The 21,207-nt window shown below is 41.6% G+C and overlaps 1 protein-coding gene and 1 long non-coding RNA gene across 2 annotated transcripts in view; one reads left to right on the top strand and one right to left on the bottom strand.

The window, feature by feature from the left end:
• The window catches only part of LOC126389768 (uncharacterized), a 44,326-nt gene extending 23,493 nt beyond the window's left edge, over positions 1 to 20,833 (top strand). The window contains exons 2-3 of the long non-coding RNA XR_007569897.1: positions 12,544 to 12,663; positions 20,255 to 20,833. This is a non-coding gene — a long non-coding RNA (uncharacterized LOC126389768). The remainder of the gene's footprint in view (positions 1 to 12,543; positions 12,664 to 20,254) is intronic.
• On the bottom strand, positions 9,938 to 15,285 carry LOC126389759 (neuronal pentraxin-1-like). Its single transcript, XM_050043618.1, has 5 exons — positions 14,745 to 15,285; positions 14,124 to 14,331; positions 13,105 to 13,346; positions 12,529 to 12,708; positions 9,938 to 11,219 (listed from the first exon to the last, which is right to left on the bottom strand). Exons 1-5 carry the CDS (start codon positions 15,171 to 15,173, stop codon positions 10,998 to 11,000), a joined length of 1,281 nt encoding a protein of 426 aa, XP_049899575.1. The 5' UTR covers positions 15,174 to 15,285; the 3' UTR covers positions 9,938 to 10,997.
• Positions 20,834 to 21,207: the final 374 nt, after the last annotated feature.

Raw genomic sequence — 21,207 nt, 5'->3', positions numbered from 1 at the left:
CTAAAATCATTTTGTCCTACTGTTGTACGTAGGCTCCATTGATTATAACAACTTTTCTTCTGGTTTTTTTTGCACATGCCTTTTGCACAATTCTCACCTTCAGCTCCTCTTCTATCTGTGGAGGAGACTTTTCTCTTTAACTTGCTTCTCCCGAGGCTTTTCACATTGTTACACATGTCCTAAGGTTATTTTAGAGGGAAATTTTTCTGTCTTCCTGGGCTGGTTCGTGAACCACTGCTGCTGCCCATGAAACCCACTGAGACATATGTGTGGTGTTCGGGCTATATATAGAGAGGAATAACACCTTTGTTGTTCAAAGTAGAAGCTGAAAAAGGAGTGAGTCCTCTCTCTATGGGTCTAGACAGGTCTTCGTTTAGTAGAGAGTTTTGTCCCACAGTGAGTCCTGACCAGTGGAGCGGTCTCCTGTTGTGGCCTACATTCACCTTGATCCCAGCTTGCCCAGGAAGCCTCATTATCCTCCCTGCATCCTTCCTGGAAGCTTCTGCTGATCAGTAAATGCCACAAGTTCCACTCCCTGCTGTCCAGTTGAGCTCTCACCATGGGAGGAGAACAGAGAGGAGGAGTGCAGAGGAAAAGAGACTCTTTCTTTCTCACTCTCCTCATAGGAGACAGCTGGCTGTTGGCGTTCCACTTTCAGGCATCCACTGTGAGTCAAATCCATTAGACCATTTCAAGTCTTGGGGCTCAATGAAGGGCCGTCAATAGTCCAAAGGCTTCACCATTTTACTGATCTTTGAAGGAACATACATTCTCTGCAGTTCTATTTGTTGAGCATGGCACCCCCCAACTCTCATTACATGGTGCTGCTTTGTCACCCCAATGTTAACAAGAGAAATTGCTGCAGTTGTGTATTGAAGCATTATTCCTGTCTTGCCTCTGCCACGGGGGACAGCTTATGAATTAATGAGATGTCAGCAGAGATGTCATGTCTTTATCCACTCAATCTCTCCAAAAGAAAAAACAACCTCCATGGAGGAATTGATATAAAATAGCACCATGACTCTTGTTTGTCTCTTGTGGCTTGACGCAGGGGGCCTCTTGAAAAGAGCTTGCTCCTTCTGTTTTGTTACGGCAGATATACATCCTTTATAAAAGAAGCAGTAATAAATCAGTGGATTGTCTTTGGTATCAGAATCGAATAAATCACTGATTCAGATTGGTCTAACCTCTGCATGTGTAACAGCTCATTGTAGACCTATAGCTGTTTAGGGGTTGGGATGTAATTTTAGCTTTATACTGTATGTGGCTAGAAAACCTGTCTGACTGAGCTGTTGTGTAAGTCTTGTATGTCTTTCCTTCTATTTATGATCTGGTTAATCTTCAAGGCTTTCGCTGTTGATGCTCATTGTGTGTGTATGCTCTGTTAGTCTCAAGGTTAGCTTTCTTTTTTTTCAACTTTATTACCATTAACAGCAATGAACAGGGCATTAACACTGCAGAACAAAATTGCCTTGAGAGTGGGTTTTACCTGACATTATTGTGCATGTGGATGAAGATTCATCATACAACATTAGAGGACCCACAACTACCCATGTGTAAACCCTCCATAATTAGACCCATCCATCCATACATATACACATGCATTCATACATACACATAAACATTACTCACATGCATACATATATGCATATTACACATATACATACCTACATGTACATATGCATAAATCCACAAAGAATTGAACCTCAAAATAATACAAAACAAAAAGTTTTCTAACCAAGATAATCAATTACTGATGCCCACCTCCTTTTTAAATTAGGGAGTTTTAGTTGTAAGTAAGCTGTTATGCGCTCCATCATGTAAACTTCTTTGACTGTTTGCAACAATTTGTTGGGATTTGCTAAAGGCAGGTTGGTTACTGATTATGAATTACTAATTGTAATCAATTAAGAAAATAAATTATTAATTAAAATTAATAATTCCGGTTTGTGTGTAGGTTAGTAAGAGAGAGAGAGAGGGGGGGGAAGAAAGAGAAAAAGGAGAGTGGGCGCTCGGAATTGGCGCGAGGTAACAGTGGCCATGGAGAACACAATGGTAGCCTTCCGATCCCTCAGAGGCCATTAGACTAACTGGGGTCAGCCTACCGTTCACTGATCTTTGTTCCACATAGGAATGCGGTGTCTTGTGAGCGTGTGGCCAGCCCAAACTAATGGCGGGTTATCCATCAAAGGAACAACAATAAATTTGCTCTGGCGAGCAACAAAACAGCAATCAAAGATCAAATATCAAAAGGATGTGGCGGGCTTTAAAGTTTGCAATCAGATTACACGCTTAATATAAAGTCTCTGCCCAGACCAAAGCTCTCTTATTTGGGTTGCTTGGCGCGCCAAGTGTGCATCCCGTCCACCTTGTTCCGTTGCTCCCAGATGAGTGCGCGGGGTCGCTGTAGTGTCCTACAGCAGGATAAAAAGGGGCTGTCCTCGGTGTGGCAGAAGAGGGATCAGCGGACTCGACTCGTTTGAAGAAGCGGAGCCTCGGTGGTTCCGTCTTCCTCTGGAGAAAGGGTTTTCTCCAAACTCTGCAGATGTTGAGGGACAGTGGGGTTGCGTGGTGTTCCTTTGGTTCTCCATGGAGTGATAAAACAAAAAGAAAAAGGTGTCTTTCTTCGTCCAGCGAGTCAAGAAAACCCTCTCAAAGGGTCAGTTAGTTTTCCATAACTTTTCCATAATGTTGTCCCCATTCCCATGACTGTACCGTAAAACTTCAATTAAAAGCCTAGTCCCAGTTTAACACCCAGCCCCCCGTCTCAATTAGACACCTGGTCTGGTTGCCAAGCAGTTCATTTTTTATATAGAAGTTCTTTAGATCTATAAAATAGGTTGTTGCTCCCCATTTGAGCTAACATTAGTTAGCTGCTTTGATCGCACATAAAATATAAATGTTTAAACTACATTACGATAGTAATTCATTGAGATTTACCAGCCTGGTAGACAAGAGAGATTTAAAAAAAAGTGGTGACTCCCTACCTCTGAAGCTGTCATATAGTCAGAATATGTGTCCATCCGTCGATAACAATGCAAGTTATTCATATTCCTTCATATTTCATCAGAAGAATCAAAAGAGTTTTTCATAAAAACTAGGTTGTGAATATTGCTTTAACAGGATGAAGCAGTGTTGTGTTGGTAATGCCGTAATCCTTGGTGCCATAAAATGTGTGTGTGAGTGTCATAACTCTCTCTTTCTGATGCGCTGTCGGAGCTAGATTCATAATTGATGTGTTATTCGAAGCCTTATACAAGTAATATTCATACAATTGCAATGTATTTCTTATCTTTGCTGAGAAACAGTTTTGTGTGAAAGAAATTAAAAGCCTGTCCCAAATAGATGCATGTCCCAAATATAAGCCTGTTCAGTGATTTAAGCAATTAATAGCCCAGGTTAATCATGGCTGCCAACTCTCATGCATTCATGAGAGTCATGCAATTGGTTGATTTCACACAGTCTCACGCCACACCTCCAATTTCTCACTCGAGAAAAAAAAAAGTGCTGGTAGTCATTCCACTCCTGTAAGGTAGATGGCGCCACCTTACATTACTAGGCCACTACTACCTACAATGACGAATGATGCCCTCCTGTTAGTAAGAGGAGGAAGAAGAAATATTTTTAAGTCTTGCATTACTCACCTCACCTAGTCCTTAGCTTTTGTCCTGTACATGTAGGATCGTCGGGAGCGTAGTGGACAGTGCTGGCGCCCCATATACAGAGGTGATACCTCGCCGTAGCGGTCATGGATTCGACTGGATTGCACTGGCATGCAATAATTTATTGCACGTCATTCCCCCACTCTCTCTCTCCTCATTTCACTCTGTCCTATCCATTAAAGGTGAAAAAGCCCCAAAAAATAATCTTAAAAAAGAAAACATTACATTTAGTTTCTTATATGTGTTGTGAGAGCATGTAAAGGCATTTGGAGAGCTTTGTAAATGTCAAAAATGCTAAATTAGCAGCAAAGAGTACTTTATGTTAGCAGCTAAATTAAAATAGTAGCCTATTGCTGCAGCAGCAATCCTTTCAAGCAGCTGGGCAGAGCAAGCAGTAGATGGGCGAAAAATTCCGCTGTCATAAATTTTGGGCGCTAACTGAGCATATGCTCACTGATGGACATATTTAGCGCAATTGAGCCATTGTTTGTTTATGTGATTGAAAATATGTGACTGGAATTGCACTTATGAGTTCATTTGGTAGTCACCACACTAAAATGAGAAATACAAACATGATTCATGACAAACGCAAGAGACAAATTTATATTAATATCGACACAGCATTTATTTTTTAATAGAAATTTATGTCTGTGTAATAGGCCACATTATGTTAAATAAAGGTTTTGTGGTTACCTGTTGTATTTGGTAAAGAAAAGAAAAATTAGGTATTAAAACATAATTGTCTGTGATACTGATAGGTAATAATTAATAGGTATTAATGTGTAGGCCTAAACAACAAAATTGTGGTCTGCCCCGCTGAATCTCACTCCAAGGTTTTTTGAAAAGTTGACAGCCCTGCAGGTTATTGATTTAAGTTTCACAGTAGGGCATTAACAGAAAAGTCGATTTGTTGACGTGTCAACGTCAGTGGCACAAGTCCACACCCCCCGGTGTGCTTGTGTACGGAATGCAATCGCTGCCTCTGATTACGCTGATACTTTATCCTTGACGGCGTACTATAAGCGGAGCAGACTCCGCGAGGAATGTCCGCAGTCATTCGGGCTTTGATAGTCGAGCGCACTTCCGCGTTGTAGTTTCCTGTAAAAATGTCCGTGAAAAATCCCCGCGATGTGAAAAATACATGCCGAGCAGTCACTGGTGCGCGGTCATAAAATCTGAGCTTTGCGCACACAGGACTTGCGGACGTCCGCTTTGAGTCCGCGCGGACCTCCGCAGAGTCCGTTCCGCGTACGGAACGCCCGAGTATGTTCGGGCCTTGACAGACACACATCATATGTGTGGAGATACTTCACTTTCCTCCGCCATGTCAATGTGATGACGTCATCAAATGACTTGTCGACTTGACTCGACTTTGACAGATAAGTCGACCTGAAAAAAATCAAAGTCATTAATGCCCTATTTCACAGTAGTTTAAAATGGGTAGGCCTAGCAGTGCAACCATACATTGTTAAACACTAATTTCCTAAGCATTTACAGATAAGCAACCTAGCATTTGCTAACTTTACGCTCAGGCATTCCCGCCGCCAACTAGCTGCATATGGTAAACCAGACCATATCTGGCAAAACATCGTCAGAAGCAGAAGATCATAATTTGTCAATGTAATTTGACTTGTGTTTGAATTATTATTTTGACACATTTGTATGCATTTATTTCCTGTAAACAAAAGTTTGTTTCATGGATATGTCTAATAATTATTTTGTGACCCTGCCTGAACCTGAGTGTTTGCGGTACCTTATTAAATTAGGCTTGATCACCGTCATGTCCCTTTAGGCTTTCCCCTGTCCAAGTAGATCAATGATCGAACACCCTGGCTGGATTATTTTGGGGCTTTTTCACCTTTATTTGATAGGACAGTTGAAGCATGAAAGGGGAAGAGAGAGAGGGGATGACATGCGGCAAAGGGCAGCAGGATGGAATCAAACCTGTGGCTGCCACAGCAAGGACATGGTCCCCACACATGGGACACCAGCTCTACCTGCCGGGTCACTGGGTACCCCGAATATGATGTTTTTCGTTGTGCAAGTGTCATGGCTCTAGGGATGCCAGTGTTGGTCCATCTGTTGGTCAGGTTGGTCCACCATTTCAAGCCATAAAATCAAAATTTCCTTTTGTCCAATACTTTGTTTTGGTTGTTAATTAGCAAATATTATCATGTTAACATGCTAAACTCAGATGGTGATCATGGTAAACATGCTAAACATCAACACGGTAGATTTATCACTGGGGGCATGTTAGCTTGCTGACGTTAGCATACAGCTCAAAGCACCACTGTGCATAAGTAGCTGGACTCTCCCAGAGCCACTAGCACGGCTGTAGACTCCAAGTCTTGTTGAGAACTTTACCTTAAGATAGAGGGTGATGTCTTAAAAAACAAACTAGAACACCTTATCTCCAGTACGAACCACAACATCTGTTTACATTGCCAGGTGAGGAGTTGCCTCAGAATATAATGCTCTGCCAGCAAAACATTACATGATGTACTGTACCTTAGGCGCACAAAAGTACTTTCCACTCTCCAGAAGTTGTTCTGTACTCTGTGTCCTTCAGTCCTTCAGTTCTTAGTGCTTATGTCAAGGCTTTATGGAATTACAGTGTAATCAATTTATTTCTGTGCCAGCAAAAGGGGTGGGGGGGTAAGTACAATATTTCATCATGTAGTGTTGTCAGTCAAAGTTCTTTGAGAAAGAGGAGGCTTGATCTTTGTTTGTTATATATATTAAGTGTAATATCGTCTGTTAGGCTGCCTGGATCTACTTTAGTCCATTAGCTTCTTCACAAAGCAGTGTCTGTAGCACAAATGCATTTGCACTGCAGGAACATTTTACGTCAGGGATTAGCAGTTCTTTGCCAGGAGGGTATTAGCTGAGTGTAGTAGGCAGACCTAATAATTATGAGTGTGTGGCCATTGTCAGGTGTTGTGTGTGGTGGCATCAAATTAAGTGGCAGGATTATCTGGCCATGGTTCATCCGCTTCCAGGCTGAAGCAGTCGTAGAATAAACTGCTGGTCTCAAAGTGTTATATGACAATATAGGATTCCTTTGTGATATGGTAGCACAACAATGTTTATCAAAACAGTTAAACATCTTGTTTAAAAGACTTTTAGCATGTAAAACATGTCAAAACTTTATGATGAATCATGAGTATGGTCTGAAAATTCTTTGACAATGTCTCTTTAGCCAACACCAACAGTCATCTTTCAGCTGTCCCGGTATTTTCTATAAATGTAATTGGCTGATATATGCAAGTGTTTTGGGATCCATCTGCCAACATGGCTAAGGGACAGAATAAATTGTTTTCTGCCTCTGTGCGTTTGTGTTTAATGCCGCCACAGAAATTGTATTGATGCCCTGTGTTAATGCTTTTTCATTCTTATAAAATGCTCTTGACCCTGGGTACTGGCTGTTGTGCATCATGTGAGATTAAGGTGATGCAGACTATCACTCAGCTGAAGAAAATCCACTTCAAGGTCAAGCTTAAGATCAACATATTTTGAGCAGAGATCCCTGCAAGGACCTACAACTTTGTCTTTCCCCAATAATGTTTAAGTCGAGGCTCAATGAATTTATTCATGGGCTAACCACATGGAAGAGTGGAACTTCAGAGTTGCAGTTTAAGTTGAAGAACTTATAACAGTTGAAGTGTCCGTTGATTTTGAAGTGTCTGTTTAAGTTTGAGGGCTGAAAGCTATTGAAATTTTAGTTTCAAGTTAAGCCGTGCAGGCAGCTGAATTGTCAGTGGTGCGTGTAAACACTGAAAATAGTTGAAATTAATGTTAAAGAGTAAAGGCTGAAAGCAAGGGAAATGTCCAACAAATTCTCACTCCGACCTCATCAGATATCGACGTTTGGACTTTCCACATCCAGGTATGACGTGCAAATTACCTCGGGTGCGTTGGTTGTTGACCTTCTGAGATGCCACGTTAACTTTAGTCTATTACATGCATTGTAAGATTTCAAAATACATCTCTGTTATCACAGGAAATGTACAGTTTGCATACAGTCTCTTTCAAAATAAATGCACTACGTCAGTACAACACCGCTAATTAATGTTTCTTTTTTTTTCTTCAACAATAAACACACGTAGTTACACCACACGCATGTGGTTGGGTTTAGGAAAAAAAAACAAGGTTTGGCTTAACAGTCAAAAGGGAGGTGAACACCGGTCTCTCGGGTGAAAGTCGGTGGTTGCTGGACAGTAACTTTACTTGGCTAAATCTAACCTCTGTAACTTTATGTTAAATAGGCCTACATAACATCACACCCGTTGTGTGCCCACTTTTTGTAGGATATCATACAAGCTGTTGTATGAGGATACGTTGCAGAAATGAGAGTAGCTGCAATGCTGAATGAACTGTAAACCATAGACTGTATATAAAGATGGACGACACGTCTCCACTTCCTCCCACCGTACAAAAATTAAGCCAAAATACCCAGGATACGGCCCCTGCCATCTTGTGCTGGTGCCGTCATTTGGAGCCAGAGTCTGCGCAGTAGTGATCTCCACGGTATCCAGTTCCCACCTACATATCCGTCCTACCAATCATGAGCAATGCCACTGATAGAGAGCACACCGGGTAGCACACACAGCTGTCAATCATAACATCAAAACCCCTTTTTATAGTATTAAATAACTGATTGAAAAAAATTGATCAGAAAAACTAACACTTGAACATACAGCAGCGTGATAAGAGCTACCTAAAAAAACAGAAACCATTTTTGGGAAAAATGTATTTGACCTGTAGTTGGAGTTTTTAGTTTGGCTCATGTCCCATCCGCTTACATGGAGAGGGCTGGCTTTATGACCTATACTACAGCCAGCCACCACAGGGCGATCCACATGTTATGGCTTCCTTTTTTGGGAAGCTGTCATGTCGTCCATCTTTATATACAGTTTAGGTTGTAATCAATGAAATCAATCAAAATTTTAGTTTAAGTATGAGTACCGTTAACAGTTAAAGTCTCCGTTGAAATGCAGGCAGTGGCAGCAGGTGTGCTGTCAGCAAAGAATAAAAACCAGTTGAGGTGTCAGACATGTAGATGGTGAAAGTAGCTGAGTTGAAACAGAAGTGCTAAAGGCAACTGAATTATTGTTGAAAGCATTTTAAATGTCAGTGATGTAATCTTTCCTGAGCTGAACAATGTCCACTTCCGGGTCTACCTTAAGAGCAGCTTAAGCAGTTAAACTGTCAGTTGAATTTGAGACACTGAAAAAGGCTTGACGTGTCTGTTGAAGTGTAAGAGTTAAAAGCTTAAAAGTGTAGTTCTAAGCTGAAGTCCTGTAGGCAGTTGAAAGTTCAGTTTGTATGTAAACACTCCCAGAGAAAGGCAAAAATTAGTTAAACAGAAAACCTGTGAAGACCTACACCTTCATGTTTCCCCAGTAATATCTCAGTCAAAGCTCAATGAATTTATTCATAAGCAGAACCCGGTGGAGTTGAACCTCTTTAGATAAAACAGAATGTGATAATAAGACAAAATGTGGTGTATATAAGCAGAAATTATTCAGCACGACATAGTGTGATAAACATTTCAGGACCTAGAGGTTTTCTTAATAAAGGAAATTTGTGTTGAAAAACAAAGATAACAGCTGCCTACTGTGAGGAGCTGTTCTTAAATGTCTCGTGGTTTTAAAGAAAATGTGTTCAAATAGCAGGAGAAAGAATTTGACTCAGATGTTTTCGCTATCACCACTTGAGTAAGTGATGGTGGTTCATTTAAATGCAAGAACTGTCAATAGTCGCATCTCTGGGATGTAAATGTTTGGTGCTACAGCAACAGGTCATCTGGGTGAACTGATACTGAAAGTCAAGCTTAAAGTGCTGTAGTTTTAGTTTAGGCTGCACTCACTTGAACTAGGCCATTGAAAAGCCGATATGACGAAGCACTTTTCTCCTCCGACAGCCTCGCTGTCTTTAGTGCAGGCACTGCACCTCACAGCAGCAACAACAAAGCAGCGAGTGGGTTATCTTCTGCAGTCAGCTCAAAAAAGAGTCAGCGCAAAAACACATAGACACCCACGCAGTTTCATTTCTTTTCTCAAGTGCCCTCCCTGTGACCTTCACTGACTTTGGGCATTTCACTTTTCTGGCAATTAGCTTCCCCTCTTTACTGTTTGACCACGGTGAGACTGTTATATCTGATCAGTGATTCTCTCTCCTGCACCCACTCTCTCCGCATTCCCTTCCCTCCCCTCTCTTCCCTCGCATTTCCATGCACATAACCAAAACCAGGAATGCACTGTGACATTAAGTATCACAATTTTATTACAAAAATTAAATTTCTTCATCTCTCAGTTTTGCCATGCTTGGAGCATATAACAATACAGTAAAAAACCCAGACCCAGAGAAGATAGTAAAGCAGATTTCAACAATGCTTTCACAGCACTCTGTCATTCATGCTGTTACTATACACATACTGTAACATTCCTAATACAGAGTAGTACAAACACCTGCCAAAACACGTCATGTCAGATAACAAACTGTAATTAAATTACATTTACCAGAGAAACAAGAAACTCAACCCAGCTCAGGAAAGAAAACAGAAACCAATAAACATTGAATTTGCAAATGAAAACATACTGAATGTGCTGAATATTTGTACCAGCCCAAGGCACCCAGGCTTTGTAGCAATGTTGGCAAGTTAACGACATTCTTACAGAAATACTTGAAGCGAACAACGATTACAAATTGACTTGTACCACAGTCTGACTTTGCAATGTCCTTCAACATACCCTCCTCTCCTGGCGATCTCTTCGTCAGTCACAGTGCAAGTTCCGGAGGGGTGGGGCAGAGTGAAGGAGAACAAGGGGATGATGGTGTTGTTGTTGGGGGGGGGGGGGGGGGGGGGGTTCGCAGGGAGCTGTACCGCGTCAGACATCACTTCACAGCGCCAAACACTGACAAGAATTGGATGGACAGCGTAATCTCCCACTTTCCAGAGAGATGGGGGTGGGAGCGGTTATGTAATTCCTCACTTGGATTGTGAATTGTCCAGACATAAGGCGCAGATTGCCAGCTGCCAGTCCAAGACGAAATAAGCCAAACGAAAAGCTTAGGTGTGCTTTGAACTGAACGTCCGAGAAAACAAAGGAGAAACAGATACCAATACTTTCTCACTGAGGTTTCCAAGACGAATTAGATTTTTTTTTTCCTCAAGATGAAGTGTTGTTTTGCACATAAATACCTAAGAATGAAAGAAATCCCAGATTTAAGCTTACCAATAACTCAAATAGTCTCTAACAAACGTCAAATGAAGACAAGAACGACAAAAGCTCAGAAATACAGAGAGGCCTCTCTTGAACGGTGAAATGCAGTTCAGTTGAGTGAACGGCAAGGCTCGAAGGTCCATTTGGTCGCTCCACCAAATATTTCGATGTTGCTCTCTGTCCAGGAGAACACGTTGCCAGCCGGTGCTTTGCTGTTGCAGGTGGCCAAGTTGTAGATCTCAGCGATAGAAAGTTTCCTATTCCAGATATTTAAGTTTGCTAGTTCACCGACGAAAGCTTGTGTTGCGTCAAAGCCTCCTCCCAAAGTGTCCTGTGGAACAGCGCAGACAAGAGTTAATTCTCAGTGTTATGAGTGCACATGAAAGCTTTGATTACAGTGTTGGGTATCTGATCAGAGAAGGAACCTTGAGTTAATGTCAGTGGGGGCATGAGACCATATATGATAAGATTTTGTTATAAATGACATCACCTGAGAGAACTTTTGTTCTTGGATATGTTTTAATCCTGGGTTTAGATGGCTGTCTCTAGTTTAACAAAGCAAAAATGTGACATTGGAGCTAAGAGATTATCTTTATTTTGCAGAACTTCAGTCTGACCTTCTGTAAGCATGTACAGTATGGTATGAATTTATTTAACTCAAATGCTTGAGTATATCTGGGTCTCTTCATAGTGGACATGACTTGTCTGTGCAACAAACTGATTTTCTCCCCGTCAAACTAATGAAGCACTGTTTTTTCTTTTTCTTTTTCCAATGCTGGGGCGATAAGTTACATGCTGCTTTGACTGGAAAGCCTTAACCCATTCAGATCCCCTGTCCATTCTAATTGACATAACTTTTCTAGAATGTTTCGATCCATGATGGCTGTCATCCGAATCCACCCAAATGCACAAACTTATTTGATGGGATTTCTATGAGCCAATTGCCGTTTTCTACATCATCTAAAGTGGACTGCAGTAGAACCACACCCCCTTTTTTAACAAGCATGGCTGACCATGAGGCAAGGAGGAAGGGCAAGGTTCATAGCAGTCTATGAATCATATTGTTAAAGTGCATAATTTGTGTTTAAGCTGTATTTAAAGTAAACATGAGGTGTTAAGAAATGTATACATGTGATAATATTACATGAAAGATTTATAGCTTTTACTCAGGATTTTTTTTAAATATCTATCCACGGACAGGGGATCTGAGTGTCACCAGAAAATGAATATAGAAATCCTGTTTAAATAGGGAAGCACTGTTCTGATTTCTAATAATAAAATCATATTTTAATGCATAGAATATTCATCTCAGGAGATTTTCTACATATTGCTTTGTGGAGATACTTCAGACATTGGGGTTATTTTGAGTAGTGATGACAAACAGATTACTTAGTTAATCATTCAAGAAAAATCAATAATCTAAATTATTTTTGCATTTAGAGTAGAAATCTAACATTACAGTATTCTTCGTTTGGAACATAAATGGGTTCTGAGTGTGTCAACTGACCATCTCTTCAATGTCTCCACAATCTCATTTCATAAACATCCCCACCTTTTATCTTTGTTTTAAATTAAATGCAAACGTGTACCAGGATCACAGTGCAGGAGTTGCAATCACTGTTGTGAAAATAAATATCCACCTGCTCTTGTCCCAGGACCAGCACTCCCTCTGGTTTGATGGGATGGTACGGTGCCAGATTCTCTCCACTGCCCCGCATCACTCCGTCCTGGAAGGCTTCCCACATCCCATCACGGGTGGTCCACGTGATGCAGAGGTGATGCCATTTTCCATTGTTGATGAGGAACGGCAACTGTGCAACCTGTGGCAGAGATGTTGCAAAAATCACGTCTTTCTCTCCAGTTAACAATCTTTCTTTCACACTTAAGTAGCAGAGTCACTCCCTGCCTGGAAACTCATCGCTTCCACACCTTCTCTTCCTCCTGCTGAATCACTTCCCCTGTCACGTATCCTTTCCTCTATAAAAAGACCCTCCTTTTCTCACCTATTGTTATTCCATTTTCTATTCTGGCACAGAGAGGTTGATAGGTTACTCTGAGTCATCAAAGCACAACGTAGTGTCACTTTTTCTTACTGTTGCACCCAGTGTAAGTTGTGCTGCATATTCACATGATACATGTAAAAGCAAAAAGCCACCCTGCAAGGAAAAGAAAAGGGGGAAATCATTCCTTATCCATGATAATCACTTTTCATTTACCTTGTCATTGATGAGAATCTCCATAGGGTTGTTCCCCCACTCGATCAGCACTAGCTCATTGGACTGACCCGGGACAGCGTAGGAGAAGGGTGTCCCCACCCCAGGAGAGGCGTTGGACTTGATCCACAGACACACACTGAAGGAGTACATCTCAGGAAGGCTCCTCTTGGCTTTGGCGTACATGTAGTTGGTTCTCAGGGGGAAGGTGAGCTGAAACTTATCAGTTGGCCTGGTGTCTTTACCTGCAGATCCAAAGTCATTATAGAGTGATTGTCAGCATTTTGTATGTAGGGATCAAGCTGATTCATAAATCCACATACATTTTACACACATTACCTCCTGATGGAGCTTATGGGATTTTTATGATTATATTTAAGTCAATTAATAGAAGAAATGGAAGAAAAACAGCTCGTCTACAGATTTCTTTCTTCTCTTTTCTTTTCTTTTAAAACAATTTTAAAATAACCGCTCTGATAAAATATGGAACAGTTTTTACAATGATTTTTTGTGTTGCCCGTGTAGGAGGGCTCTGTCTCCTCCCTCTCTCGCACATAACAACATACGCACGCGCATTTGCACACGCTGAAAAACCGAACAAGCCTTGATATATGCTCGAAAACGCGCCAGTGCAAGGCGCAGCCTGCAAAGTTTCTCTGCCTGTGACCTCTGCATTTGCATAAAGGCTCCCGTGCAAGTTAGACAGTCAGGTTTTGGCTTTGAAACACATAAACTCAGCGAAGCAAAAGTGCTAACAGGTCTTGGGATATGCAAAGCAATGCAGCTCTCCTCTCCTCCCTCACACTCTCTGTGCGCAACGTGATGGTTGCGGCATTGTAAACGGTTCCATATTAATGCTGTGATAATGAAGATTTCTGTGTGTTTTTTATTAACACCGCAGAGATTCCCTTGAGCTTCAAACCCGATTAAATCGCGCCTAATCTTGTTTACAACTCCCGCAGAGCCACATTCAACGCCGTCAAAGTGCGCGCGCTCTGTTCGCCATGAAAATCCAAACGCACCTTTCTCCAGGTCTGTGATCCGATGGTGCAGAGAGGTGAGCGTGGACTCCACTCTGTTCCGCTGCTCGGTGTCATTCCTGGAAGCAGGTTTGGTCTCCTCTATCGTGTTGACCCGGGACAGAACCTGCTTTTCCATGTCGTCTATCTTGTTTTGGAGCAGATCTTTCAGGCTGTTCGCCTGCACGGTGTTGTTCCCTCGGCTGTATTGCTGCATCGGGTAGAAGGACACAGATACTGGATTACAGGAGCACAAGGAATAGGTTACTTTCTCTGGTATTAAACTCCCTGAAACATGCCCCCTCTACTCTATGTGAAGCTTGTAGCCGTGCCCTAACCGTGTTTCTTAGGTTATGTCTGTGTCTGTGTCTGTGTGTGTGTGTGTGTGTGTGTGTGTGTAGCTTATGCCCTGCGCCACATTATCCAAAAGGCAGCTGCCCTGTTTACTTTGCATGATGCTTCTCTCCGACTCTTAACCAAACACATGTTGTGGCTCCATGCGGACAGCCAGAACTATATTGCAGCAGTGCGTTAGAGGCTTCACCCTCACTCTAATGAACAACCAGGGAGGCTAATTTAATTAACTTTTGACCCTTTCAGCGCTGCTCTCCTCTGCTTGCCTACCTCTAGATTCTCCAGTCTCTGTTTCAGCGTCTGTAAAGTCTGTCCCAGCTGAGCCAGAGTGTCCGTGGTGCCCCGGGATACATCCCCCATCGTGTTCTTCGACCCCGGCCGTCTTCCGCCTGGTCCCGCCGCCGGGAGGCTCTGGCTCTCGCAGCGGCTCAACTTGGACGTTAGTTCCCTGATTGTCTCCTTTTGGTTCATAATGGTCTCCTTTTGCTGTAGCACGGTCTCCCTCAGCTGCATGACCGTGGTCTTCAAGTCCTCCGCCGGCCCGCTGTTCTGCATCGTGGCCGCGCACAAGTCCATATCCTTGGGTACCGACGTGCAAATAAACTGCGTCTGTCCGAAGTCTTGCGCAGAGTTCTCCAAAACAACCAGGCAAGAAAGTAGAAAAAGTTTCCACGAGAATCCGTCCATGGTTCCAGTCATGTATCGCGGCTTGGGGAGAGTGACTGAGTGTGTGTGGTGTCTCTGAGGTTTCAGCACCACGGAGCTGTCCACTGAAGCTGTGAGCTCTACTCGCTGAGTGCAGTTTATATAGCGGACACAACGCAGCGCAGATTCACTGCATCACTGAGGGGAGGCAGCTGGTTCTGCTGTACCTACAGAGTCCAGCCCCTTATTTAAGATCGTGCCACTGTTTACAGAGCACCCACACAGCCGGGCTCGTCAGTAGCACAGAGCGCCGACACCGTGTCAGTGTAGTAAAGGAAACTGTAGAATATTAGACAAGGTCTGCTTTGGAAGCGCGAACAGACAGAATGTAAACTGACATTATCATATGACGTTCTTATCCCTTGTTTGACTTTATCAGGGCAGGATAAGTACTGAGATCTTTTACTTAAGTATCACAAGAATCTACTCTTTTACAGATAAAAGTCCTGCATTAAAACCCTTACTTTAGTATTGTCTGCAAAACACCTTTTACTTGATGAAAGTAAAAGCACTCATGCCTTTTCATAGTGTCATACACTGGATTGTTAACACTGATGCATTATTGTGTGAAGAGCATTTTAGGCCTAATTAAAGTTGGTGGAGTCACGGTGGAGCTGATTTAACTAGTTTATATCGGGCTGTTCAGTCATACAGATATTTCTGACTGTAGCAGAGTCCCAAAAAAATCAGTTTTGCTGCACACAAAAGTTTTTAATTTACATAAACTTGAAACAAGTACTTTAAAGCAGGTTTAATCTGCTTAATAATAATAATAAAAAAGAAAGAAAGTTCAATTTGGAGTTAAAAATCACACTTTTTTTAATAAAATAAAATATAAGACTCCATATTAAAATGACTTTATAAAGAGGGTAGTTTTACTAAACAATGAACAACATTTTTAAAGCTGCTTGTACTTTTATGAAAATTTCCCAAACATGGAAAATAGCAAGTTTTAACTGTTAAATGTGGTGGAATTACACTAAAAATGTTAAAAATGGGGTTAGTGTATAACACTTAAAATAAAGACACTTTTCAGCATAAATATATATATATATATATATATATATATATATTTGTTTCATTAAATATTTTAATAAGCTGGCAACTTATTTTAAGAAGTTGGTCAAACTTAAAAACATTTTTGACATTTATGAGTGGGATGGAATCAAAATAAATAAGTTGAAATAGTTTGACCACTAAATATCAACAACAACTTCAAATCAAATGGAACAAATCATGATGGTTATACTGAACTAATTTAGTTTGTCAGGTGATAAAAGACTCAGGATTTAGTCAGCAAGGCCAGAGTTGGAAATACTTTAAAAGATGTATGCAAATCTTTTTTTTTGTTGAACCAGTGGATTCTTTTTATGGTGTAATATTATAGTAGGATGTTACTCTGAAATGTGGTGTAGGTATAATATAGCATACCATGCAAATACGCACAGTACCACAAAACTGTACACGACTATGTGCATTTTAAAATGAGAAATTACACTTTCTTTTACTTACAAATGAAAACCTGAATTCTTTAACAATACAATTCATGCGCAGGGATTGTAAGCATTATGATGCGAAATTGTTGGTCCACCTTAAATGAAATCTGCTCCCCACCTTCCACAGGAGTCTGTCCCACGGAGTCCCCACCACCCCCACCACCACCTCACTCTCACACCGTAAAACCATCCATCCCCACCCCGCGCCGAGGCACGTGGTTTTACAATGTTTGCTTGTCGATGAGGTCACAGTACAATGGGCTACTCACGATTGCCCAAACACGTAGGAAGAGTCCTATGTGGCCTACTCTATTCTGAGGACCCGTCGTTTTTCGCAGAAGTGTGTGAATGTAGCTACAGACTGTGTGTGGTGTCTTCCACACCTCAGAGCAGCAGTGAAGAGAAGGAGGTGTTGATTGTCGAAGGAGAACAAAGTTTGGGGCGCTGTAGCCTACACACAGTCTGATGGAGATGCTGTGCGCTCATGGCGGCTATGGTCAAACTCTTCACTGGGAGATGGAGGCGCTTAAAGGGACGTGAAGTGTTTCCAAATCATTAAAAAGAGTGTTACGTAATCACCCCCGCGGCTTTCGCGCTATTAAATCAGACGCACATGGAGGGAAATGGTCAACACTCGTAGGCTACAGGGATCACATTGGGATGGAGGAAGAACACAGGTGCTGAAAAATACTGAAAGTGAACTTCATGTGAACTTGAGCTCGATTTTACAATGCAGGGAAAGGATACGTTAAAAAACAATCAACGGGTATAATCAATATAGATATAGGTTATCATCTCTAAAATAACACATTTCAGGGTCCATCTAAATTTTCACCTGAAGCAGTATAAAAGAATAACGATTATAAGAGAATAAATGTATCCCTGCAATATAAGTTGCTTTTCCCCAGATTCTCCTTCATCTTTGCTCCTGTTGAGAAACACTTAATAGTTTTACTTCGTCAAGCTTCTAAAAACTGTTAAAATGAAGCAATATGAGAATGACTCGCCACTCATATCATCTGTGACAAGAGCTTCTGAGCAGAGATTGATCACTTTTAAGGGTTACAATCTAAAAAGGTGAACCACTACTTTTAAATACAGTAATGGTGCGTTTTACGTGGAAATGTGTGACGTATTTCCTTTTCAGCCAGCTCAGATTTTTTCAGATGGCTACAAGTAAGATATTTCCCGATAAAACTATATATGAATAGTAATGGTAATAATATTATATAAGTCTGTTGTCCTCATCATATTGACCAAAAAGTTCTGAAGTCCCTCACATAACAATATAAAACCTCTCCATCTCCTTTTTTCCTTACTAAAAGTAAATGGGTCATATGTATGTCAGCATGCGTTGATTGTGAGAAAATGGGCCTCTGAGCACAGATATGCAAAAGGCCTCTTCTACATAGAAGCAGAACACATAGACATATTGGTGGATTGTGTTGCCTTGTACTTGTTTTGTGTGTCTTTGTCGTTGTTTTGAGCCTTTTCAGTCATTTTGTGTCTCTTTGTAGTTGCTTTGCGTCTCTTTGTAGTTGTTTTGTGTCTTTTCAGACATTTTGCGTCTCTTTGTAGTTGTTTTGTGTGTCTGTTGTTGTTTTGAGTCTTTTCAGACATTTTGTGTCTCTTTGTAGTCTTGTTGAGTCTTTTTTTGTTATGTTGTATCTCCCCATGTTTATTTAGTGTCTTGTTTGGTCGTTTTGTGTCACTTTGTAGTCATTTTCAGTCTCTTCCTTGTCAGTTCATGTTTATTTGTGTGACATTTTGCAGGTGAAAGCAAGGGGGCTTCTGACACTTTGGGCCCCTGGGCCTGTGCCTGGTAGGCCCATTCAGTAACCATGTGTGTCAATATTCAATTTAGAAGCCCCTTTATTTGAGATAGTAAGAAGGCCCACCTTTACTTCATTTTGATGTGTGTCCTTGTTACTTGAACCCTTATATAAGTAAGAAGTACAGTAGAATACAACTGACAGTCCAGTACAATCTCTTTTTTTCCCCTCTGCCAGTAACAGTGGGCTACATTACTGTAACAGTCACCTGCCACTGCACTGCCTGACCTGTATGAAGTCTTTAAAGTCACAGGTTTGACGGCACCTGAAGAGTTACCACCTGCTCTGACACAAAGGACTTCTGTTACCCTGTCACATCAGTGTGGCAGAGCACTGCGTAAATCTGTGCCGTTGAACAGAACCCTGCAAACAAATGTGGAGTCCTGACATTTTAGCCAGCCTTTCATTTTGTACTGTTGCATTTTGCATTTCAAGAGTTTTTTTTTAGTTTTGCATGACATTGCTGCAGCCGCTGGCTAAGATGAGATGAAAATTGACCCAGCAGTCCACTTTAATTTGTTTAATTATTGATCCAGCGCGTTGTAATCAGCAAGATGCCAAGCTGAAGGCGAGGAACAACACGTATTACAAATGGTTAATGGCAGAGCCTAATTGCCGGGGCCCAAGACAAGCATGTAACAAATTTTCCTTATCTCAGCACATGACCATTAAAAACCGAGCAATACTTACTTTTAGTGCTCGCAGCTTGAACGGATTAACAAGTCATGTTTCATTCATTATCTTCAGCAGATTAGCAGCAATACAATGCTTGTTCAGCAAATGTAGCAGTTTTCGATACTTTTGATGTGCAGAGTTTAATGTTAATGACCAAGCTGAGATGTGCTTCCACTGGGAGAGAGCCCACCTCAGATACAATCAGGTTACAGTAAGGGTTTGCCACAGATATATCTGTTCAATATTCATCTGCGATCCCACGCATAAAAAAGTGCTGCAGCGCCATATGTTCAACCATGTTCCCTCATTCTCACCATGTGCCCGCCACTTACTCTGCTGTAACACTGAGAAAATTTGCATTAGATGTCAATCAGCTTTTGCTGAGTTTCCCAGAGTGTAGCTAATCTAATTTGTCGCCAGGAACTTTGGAAACTGTGGCACTGTTGCAGGCATATTGTTGACTCTATTTTTTGAAAACCCATTCTGTCTTCCTAAAAACAAAGTGTGGTGTTGGGACTTGATAGTTTGCAGTCACATTTTGGTATGTTCTGTCTTAATGTTTGGAGGGGTAATACACACTCCCGAGCTGACGCGTTTCTTTTTCCACTTCCTCCAGTGTTCAGAGTGTTTGGAGCACAAGGTCAGATCTACGCATGCATCAGCCAGCAGGTTGAGCTGGACTCCAGGGACTGGTGTGGAAAAGGGCTGAAATCCATAATGATCAGTCTCTCAGGCTCACTGAATAATGCAAAGCTTTATAATAGAACCCACTCTCTAATGGCAGAGATAGATAAAAACAATTTCACACACTGGCAGCAAACTGCTTGCTTATTTATCCAGCCTCCGAGAGAGAGAGGAAAGGAGAAGGAGAGAGATGGTGCGGTGGTATTGTTTGTTAGGATATACCAACATAAGTTGTTATTTTTTTAGTGTACCACGTTTAACAAAAACACCTGCTTTTTTGTTTTGTTTTTTGATCAAAATCCCATTTTAGTCTATTTTTACAGCTCAAATGAACGGCAGTTTTAATTGTTAAACCTATTACCTTCCTCTCTTTGTTTGCTCTGTCCAGGTTCCACAAAGTAAGCTTTACTTTCCCTCTGTACACACTTCACTGCTTCACTTCTGACTGCTGAGAATCAAGATGTGCTGCCAGGTAACTGAAATCTCAGCTCAGCAGCTACGGTGTTTCTGCTGCACTGACATCTCCATTTCAACCATCCCACAGAGAAGGAGATGAAGGAGGAGTCAGGAGGGAGCTGTCCTATGGGACGCCTACGCTGTGGAGCAGTCTGCTGTTATGCATGTAATCCCACTGGGGACAGCATGGGAGGGGTGGAGAATGGAGACAAGCAGAAAAAGATAAGAGAGTTTATCCATTCATACATGCACACAGGCAGCTCCAGTCATATGAGCAGCAGTCTCAACTCTCTCTCTCTCTCTCTCTCTCACACACACACACACACACACACACTTATTGTAAATCACTTCATCTGAGGCCATTATTTCCCTCGTCCATGCATGTAGATGAGTCACAGGACTGAATGATTCAGTCTCGACCTTCTACTCTATAATCAATTGCTCAATTGCTCATAACTTCTCAGACTGGGACATTGTTTTATTGATGTCCAGCCACACCAGAGAGTCATTCACCAACTTACTCCCCTCTCATTAAAACCCAGAGTGACATAAACAAATACCGGTGGCATTATGTGTTCCACTAGGCGCTAAGCTAACCTCATCATAATTCTCCAAAGCCTGCACATTAACGCTTTTGCTACGACAGTGCTGTTCATCAAGCAGCTTGTGTTGGCCTTGTTGGACTCCCTCCAGAAACAACATTTGCCCCATTAGGCCTTCCCCTCAACAAGTATGCGGCCAAAATGTGTCCAAAAGAGGAAGTGAGTTAAGTCTTTAACATCAGACTGACTGAAATGAGGATTCTGTTTTTCAAAAAAAAAATGTGAGAGATGAGTGGTGAAATGGGATGCTCTCTTGTTTCCTGTGCTGTTGTAGTTTTAAACA

Source organism: Epinephelus moara, chromosome 5 (assembly GCF_006386435.1).
Source record: "Epinephelus moara isolate mb chromosome 5, YSFRI_EMoa_1.0, whole genome shotgun sequence".
Classification (NCBI taxonomy): domain Eukaryota; kingdom Metazoa; phylum Chordata; class Actinopteri; order Perciformes; family Serranidae; genus Epinephelus; species Epinephelus moara.
Note: the sequence above shows the minus strand (reverse complement) of the source record. Positions and strands in the feature narration are given on the sequence as shown.